Raw genomic sequence first — 8,473 nt, 5'->3', positions numbered from 1 at the left:
CAATCGACAGAAGATTTTGTTTCCTGAGAAGAATTCAAGTTGCCATTAATGGACAGAAGCCAACTTATCTATTGTGTAGTATTTGTGATACTGCTTTGGGAAATGACACCAGCACTACAAGGAAAGCCATCAAGCGTCCCTGCAGCATGACACCTAGTTTTGGTTCCTCGAAGTTGGAGGTTTTTTGAGATCAGAAAATGCTGGATAAGTTAGGCTTCTACAAGTTACAAACATGATAAATGAAAGAGGGCCCGAAGCCTGTGTGGCTTCACAAATTGGTAAGCTTGGACTCGGTCAGCGAGCTTTATTGAATGATTAAATTGAAAGAGAATATAGACATCGCTGCAGAAGAGTTCACAGAGGTTTATGCAGGCTAATTTTAGCCATAAAATACTCGAATGATTCTACTGATAAGCAATAATACTGATCCCTGCAGAAGTAATTATATTGTTGAGGTCAATTATCGGCCGCTGTGGAATGGCATCATAACCCGGTTCTTCAAGCTATTCGATCCAGCTGATGTACTGTCATAGCAGAAGTTTAATGGTTCACCGAGCAAAGGCACCGCATCTTCTGAATTCCTTTCAATTACAACTTGCGTGTACGTCTCATTTCTCATCAGTTTCACGAGCTCGCTCTCTACTTCCTTCATTGTAGGCCTCTTCTCCTTTGTCATTCTCAAGCAATTATTCGCAAGCTCAGCAACTCCCTTTAGCTGCTCAAGATGTCCCTCTATCTTCACTCGTTCATCGAGAACCTCGAGGAGATGATCCTCTTTCAGAGAAGAAATGAAATACATAACCAGGTTCTTCTGACTCTCAGGTCTCTTTTCAGAAAGCACATTCTGTCCAGTTAATAGCTCGGCGAGGACAACCCCAAAGCTGTAAACATCGCTCTTGTCCGTTAACTGGCCTGACTGGAAGTAGTCAGGGTCTATGTACCCAAGGGTCCCTTGCACCAATGTGGATAGCTGAGTTTGATCTAGAGGAACAAATCTCGAAGCACCAAAATCTGAAACTTTTGCTATGCATTCATCATCTAGAAGTATGTTGGCCGATTTGATATCCCTATGGATGATATGCATTGAAGCATTGGAGTGCATGTGGGCAATTGCACCAGCAGTCTCTGCTGCTATCCTTAGACGAGTTGGCCATGAAAGCGAAGATGTGTGGCCTTTGCAGTGTATGTGGTGGAATAGAGTCTTGTTGGTGATGAATTCATATACTAGCATAGGAACTGATGTCTCTAAACAAAATCCCAACAGCTTGACCACATTCTTATGATTGATTTGGGACAGAATTATCATCTCATTAACAAACTGCTGAATTTGGCCTCTGTCCACAATCTTGGACTTCTTAATTGCAACTACCGAGTCATCTTTCAATATTCCTCTATAGACTGTACCAAAACCCCCTTGGCCAATAATTCTGCTCTCACTGAAGTTGTTGGTTGCCTTATTGAGCTCTTCTTCTGTGAAGATTTTGGCTTTCCCAGCTGAACCTTCCCTTGCGGAGCTTTCCCTTTTTGAAAGTAGTTCTCGTAACATTATACCACCATTCTCCTTGAAGTGATCTTCTTTGAGCTTCCTGATCTTCTTTTTTTTGACTCCCAAATATATGCAAGTGATGATCACAAATGCCACTATAAGGCCAATGCCTACACCTAGATATATAAATATCATTAAGTCAGATGAACACCCTTCGGTGCCAATGCTGAAACTTTGTTCTGACATCCAGAGAGTATAAAGAAATGTAGCAGATATAAACATTGAATGGATTTTATTTTATAGTCCAAATTCCGGTTGAAACTTAGTAGTTAAAAAGAAGAAGAAAATATAAAGAGGATGGGGGTGCGAAAAAAAGAAAAAAAAAAAACCCCCATTTGCCAGCAGTACTTATGCCGCTTGGCAGATCTAAGAAAGAATGAGTTGTTGATAATCCTAAAAAGTCCTAAGGAAGCTTCAGGTTTCCTTGGCTTACACAACGGATTGCTCTCAAGCTTTGAAGCTGCATATGCATTCGTAATAATAATATAAGAGCCATTGTTGTTATTGATATGATTGTTATTATTATTACTTTATAAGCAAAACCAGTGTTTCATTCAATTGAAAAAACAATAATTATAACTTGCTAGGAAATTTGGATCTTCTAAAAGAATGGCAACACGTCGTGACAATCTAATGGCAATGCATCCCAATATAAGGATTGTTGACAGGCATGAACCATGAAGTTGAATCAATTTTATTTGTTTCTATTCTTTAGAAGGTGAATCAGTTTTATTTGTTGCTAATTTTTAGGAGCTGAATAAGTTTTGTTTGTTGTTATTCTTTAGGATTATAACCATTTCTTCATACTAATTTTTAGGTACTTAGTTGTTATACTAAACATGTAACAAATTTTTCTACAATTCGGTTTTCATTATGTTGTATAAATAGATAGTTTGTTGCTCAATAATATTCAGTCTTCTGCGGTCTCTAAATTAGCTTCTCTCATTATCCTTAGTCTTTGTTTTTTAAAATATCCAACAATGATATTGCTCAAGTTAGGTTTGGAGAGTTTTTTGATTCTTAGGAAGGATGCCATAAAAGGGAAAGATCAAGACTTGGGGAGAGTTTCACCAAGTTGAGAAGGCCATATCCATTAACTAATATATCATCAAGCTAGGGTCATGCAAACTAGAAGATCTATATAGAAACATGTTACCACATACTCGGAATGCGGTGAATTTGAGAAAGCATTATCAATAAACACTATATATGTGACAACCCGAATAAAAATGGTATTTAAAATAATAAACAGAAAGGAGAATTGTCAGAGGCCTCGTTGACGAAGCCAAATTTTGTCGACGAGAAAATACCAAGAGAGGTTTTTAAACAGATTGAATTTCGTCGACGAGGAGTGGATTTCGTCGACGAAATTAATGAAGGACTCGTCGACGAATGACGTGGCTCATCGACGAATCCAGTCTTATAAATATCAAAAATCCGAGTTTTAACTTCTCAACTAAGCTAACTCTCTCCTCTCTCTCTCTCTCTCTCTCTCTCTCCCCTTCGGCTTTCTCTCTCTCTCTTTCTTCGATTTCAGGCCAAATTTACCCCAGATCGACAATCTGAAGCCACCACGATGCTCTTGGGGAAGTTCTTTCCAAATCTGTCGGAACGGATCGTTGGTGGAAGTAAGTTGGAAATTATCCCTAAGTTGATGTAAGACTTTTTAAGCCAAATTTGGTCTTACGGTAGTTATAGGAAATGATATACACGGGAAAATACTAAAGTTTAATACTGAAAGTTTTCATTTTTAAGGTATTGATCAGGAAACCCTACGGGTGTTAGACCATGATATTTTAAGGGCTTTCTCAGTAGTCAGGTAAGGGAATAAATTAAAGCAGTCATTTTCATGCAAATTGTTATTATTTATGAGAAAAGTTATTTTTTGAAAATCGTGTATTATATCTTTAGATTACAAAGGAAATGTACGTTTGAGAAAAATACTACTATTATGTTAAAATGTATATATATGTATAAGATGCCTGGAAGTATGATTTTAGAAAGTAATGTATGGTTTTATACATCAAATGTGTGGCATGAATATTAGTTTACATGGAAGAATATCATGATATGACAATGATACGAATGGAATATGTTTTGAGAAACTATGAAAGAATACAGTACCTTATGATGTTGAAAATGCATGATAAATTGATTATTTTCAGAATGGTATACATATATGAAAAGATTTTGGCGCAAGGCCATATTTATGTATGATTTCGGCACAAGACCGTATTTATGTATGATTTCAGCGCAAGGCCGCATTTATGTAAGATTTCAACGCAAGGCCGCATTTATGTATGATTTCGGCCCAAGGTCGTAATTATGAAATGTTTGACACGAGTCCGTAATTATGAAAGATGTTATATTATCACGTATTATATGTTATCAGAACCCAGATGTTAGTTTAGTTCAGTTTAGGAGCTTGGTACCATAGCTATATAGATCATATATCTATGTTCAGACTTGTGCTAACTACCCCACAAAGGGGTAGGAGATGGATAGTCGGTGTGACTTTTAGTGTAGAGTTGTATACGTTCACCTGACAGTCCGAACCAAGGTGTGGCGGTCCTATCGTACTTACAGATATATTTGACTTGGTAGTGGTCGACCAGTCATTGTCGGGTCCCGCCTTCGGACTGTACAACCCGTTATGGGGGATAATACATGACATTAGCTAGCTAATCATCCTGGGTATGTTTTCAGTATTATCAGTTATAACAGATGTTTTATGAATGTTATGATTTATTAATAAACATGAAAGTATACGAGGATTCATTATAATATGATGCATGTTTACAGATATATGAAATGTATTGTATATGTATAAGTGCCTTAAATGTTCATGTTGCCACATAATTGTATTTAGTTTATTTTCTCTTACTGAGAAGTGTCTCAACCCCGAACTAAATTAATTTTTCAGGAGACCCTGAGTGATCGGCGGGTCGTGACCGCCATTGAGTCAGTGATATTCCCCAGTTAGGAGGTTAAGATTTTGTACAAGGGTCAAAATTATTTTGTATTTGACCCTAGAGTTATTTTGATGCTTATGAGGATGTATATAAATACAGTTTTATGATGTTGTAATAAACTCTGGTATTATGCATTATGGATGGTGATTGAGGTTTTACGCTTGCTGCTGCTTAAGTTTCCACTGTGATTGACAGGTGTTCTCATTACCCATGGGTTCGGGTTGACTTTTCCATTTATTATGTTACATTTTATGTTAAGGAATTTGAGGTTGTTACAATATATGTTCCCGAATATTATTTTTAATGATGATATTCTCTAGCATTGAATCACATTTATTTCACATTGATCAAGCACCTAAGGGAAATAAAGCAATTGGTATTAATGAGGATCTATGCTTAACACTAGAAATTTATATAATACTTAGCAAATTTTTCAATTAACAAGTCTTCAGAATAGCAAGGATTGCTGGAGACTTATTCTTAATCCGTATGTTTGGACGAACACTTGGGGTTGAACCTCAAGCTATTCAAAGGCAAAAAGGAGTTGATAGAGATCTATTCTCCATCCTTGCTCCCATAATTAAGAGGATAAAATGAGTTAAAGAAGACCTATTCTTAATTAACTCCTACCTCCATTGAGGTAAAAATAGGATCTTTGGGCCTGTTTAAAGGGAAAAAAAAAATTAGAAAGTAGTGAATTCAAGTTTGTTATAAGGTTAGTGTGATAAGTGAAAACATATTCATATGCCCTGTGCTTGACCTCTAGGGTATAAATATTAAAAGTATAGATATTCTTCTTCATGAGATTTGACAAATCTTTATTTTAGCCAGTGACCAGTGAATAAAATCTCACACAAGGGTTAAACCTAATTAATTATGGAAATAATCAGGTGGTAGAGTATAGGGTAAGTCGAGTTCTATCAATCAAGTTGTTTTAAGTTAGTTATGGTTAAGTTTAGTTAGCTACCAATGCCCATTTGACCTAGAGAAGTATTAAACATTTTCAAAAGTAAAAAAATTCTGAGATACCATATAGAAAAAAGATCAAATTCTAGATAAGATTTTAATGGGATGGAATGTTGGAGTTTGCTTCAAATCAAATCCCTTGGCATCATCTTTATGATTTTTTGTCAAACCACAAAGTGATCTATGTAATTTTCCTATTAATTTTTCCTCTTAATTAAAATATAATTGATAGTTATTATATATATATATATATATATATATATATATATATTGAAAATGATGGTGTCCAAGGCTCTTCGGATGCTTGGTTAACCCATTGGGATAATGTCTACCCTTCTCCACTTAAATACTAATCTCTTATCTCAAGTGAAAAATCAAAATCTTAAGGCTCAAACCTAACAAATTAACCCGGAGAGCCTTGCAGTTAGTAGTAATTAATTTCAAATAGATCTAATTATAAAATAACTTATTTAACATAGTAAACTTTTTACAAGGAATCGATTAGTTTAGAGATCCTTTAGAATCACAATAGAAAAATACTTTTTTGAAAAAAAGTACTTACATGAAAAAACACTTATTTGAAAAAGTACTCATCTAAAAATAATCTAAAATTGCTTATTATTCTTTTTCAAAAACATGTTTCCCAAAAAATACCTATCTTTCTAGAAAAAAAAAAGTAATTAAAAAAAAACTTTTTAAATAAGTACTTAAGTAAATATGAACTAAGTGCTACTTATTGAGGGTTTAGTAAGTTGGTTATATGGATAAACTGTAGGATGGGAAAATTACTAGGGAGTACACCCTATGATTTACTAAATTAGTTCACTGAGTTGAAAGGAGGGGAATAGGAAAATTTTGTGATTAACCCAAAACTAAAAAGGGCGTGGGAAAAACCTTACCTAGTGGAATAATAATCAAGGCAAGCCGTTCAAATATGTCGCGTCTGGGAATGGGACTACACTTACTTCCAGCTTTCTTTCCATCCCCCTGGTACCCCGCTTGGCACGTACAATTATAAGAGCCAGGAAAGTTGTGGCATTCTGCAATCTTATCAATGCAGGGGCTGTCCTTCTCGCACTCATCGATATCTGAGAAATGAGAAGATCGAAATCAAATTAAACATCATGCCAACAGCATTAATATATTTTACCCGGTATTGAGAAATCATGCATGCAAAATCACATAAAAGATGGACGAACTATTGTTTTTAATTAGATCATTAATTTATATGTTAGATCGAGAATTGATCAAATGACTCGGCCATTTCACTGACTTGAATTGAAAGATAATTCCTTCACAAGTAGGAGGAATTTGAGTGGAGAGTAATGGGATGTTGGTGGTAGGGTCACCTAAATATTTCCAAATTTGGGGTCAATGTATACATATATATATATATATATATATATATATATAATTTTTGAGAGTCAGTTTTGAGGTTTAAATTTAAAGAAACTCAATAATAAAACTGCCTTTGATTTTAGGGTTTCGAACTAATTTTAAATAAATTTAGGTGAAATTTAATATTATTTTATATTATATTTTACCTAAATTTATACAAATCTAAATTTAAAGTACATAGGGCGAGTATAATTATACCTCGACAGCCACCAGGGAGGTATGGGTTACCGTGGAAACCTTCTATGCATTTGCAGACATAACCCCCGGAGGTGGAGGTGATATTATTATCGAAGCATTCGGTATTCTTCCCGCACGTATAGCTGCTTCTGTCTTGTTGGAATGCTGCGCAGGTCCGATTCACTATAGCCCAATCCAGCATCACCGGAACCCTTCTTATGTACCTCAGATCTTGAAGAAGGTAGGAGGAGAAGTTGAAGTGACCTTTCTCCACAACGAAGGCATAGCTGCAGGGGCTGAAGTTCCATATATCCGAGTGACTGTAATAACTGGATAACTTGACGGTAATGTTGTCTAGACCTGGGGGGATGGAGACCTGGCAGCAACCGACGCCTTCGCAGGTCCCATTCCTAACATCCTCAACGCTGGCGCATACCGACATGCAGCCGGTGGTGTACTTGCGTCTGCCTCGGTAGCCCGTGACATAGGCGTACGTGTCGCAGCCGATGGCCATGAAGATGTTTTGGGTATTGGAGACGGTAAAATTAGTGGGCGTCAACCAGAGCGAAGGATCGAAGTAGTAGTCCTGCCGCTGGTCCTTTGTGTAACAGTCACAGCCTACGTAGTGGGAGATGTTCAAGTGACCTTCGAGTTGAATTTGTAAGACCTCCACGTTGCCTTTCATTAAGAAGGGTTTGGGAGGGTGGAAAGTGTCGTTGCAAGTGATGAAGAATTCCTTACTGTAGGAGCACTCATCTTTGGTGCCAAATGGGAACGGGATTGTTACGTTCCCACATCTGTCAGGGCAGCCATCCCTAGACCATACTATTCCGTCAACATCGGTCCCTTCCACCGCTGCTGCCGCCAATGATGATAACAGTATTATCATCGACGCCCAAACCCGCATTTGCTGCATATTGGGCTCTATCTAGCTGCGCTCGCCCCCAATAGACCAGCGTATATGGGATTTCGAATACAGCTAGAGCGAATAGATCACTGTATTATACTATAAATGGGATTTCAAAGCTAGCTAGCAGGAGCGTGGAGTATATAAGAGCTGCCGAAGAGAGTAATTAGTCCTAGCTCTAAATATAATCGAAGGAAGACTAAATCTATGTATGACCGGGCGGGTCAACGTGGACGCGTAAATTTTAGGGGTCGATAGAAGAGTGATCGTGTGGAGGAGATGCAGGCAGGGCCAAACTTTTTTTTAATATAATAATATATTTTTGGGTTCAAATTTTTTTAATTGAATAATATTAACATTATTTATTATACTCTATTCCCATATATTGACCTCCTAACTAACAAATTAATGAAATTACATTTTAAAATATAAAATAAATGCAATTTAATTCTTTTTTTTTTTCAAGTCTCGTTGACTTCCCAACTAACAATTTTATTATATTTCTAA

The 8,473-nt window shown here is 36.5% G+C and overlaps 1 protein-coding gene across 1 annotated transcript; it reads right to left on the bottom strand.

The window, feature by feature from the left end:
• Positions 1-275: 275 nt before the first annotated feature.
• Positions 276-8,177, bottom strand: LOC131161652 (wall-associated receptor kinase 2-like). Its single transcript, XM_058117569.1, has 3 exons — positions 7,081-8,177; positions 6,384-6,572; positions 276-1,662 (listed from the first exon to the last, which is right to left on the bottom strand). Exons 1-3 carry the CDS (start codon positions 7,973-7,975, stop codon positions 461-463), a joined length of 2,286 nt encoding a protein of 761 aa, XP_057973552.1. The 5' UTR covers positions 7,976-8,177; the 3' UTR covers positions 276-460.
• Positions 8,178-8,473: the final 296 nt, after the last annotated feature.

The sequence above is a fragment of the Malania oleifera genome, chromosome 8 (assembly GCF_029873635.1).
Source record: "Malania oleifera isolate guangnan ecotype guangnan chromosome 8, ASM2987363v1, whole genome shotgun sequence".
Taxonomy (NCBI): Eukaryota; Viridiplantae; Streptophyta; class Magnoliopsida; order Santalales; family Ximeniaceae; genus Malania; species Malania oleifera.
Note: the sequence above shows the minus strand (reverse complement) of the source record. Positions and strands in the feature narration are given on the sequence as shown.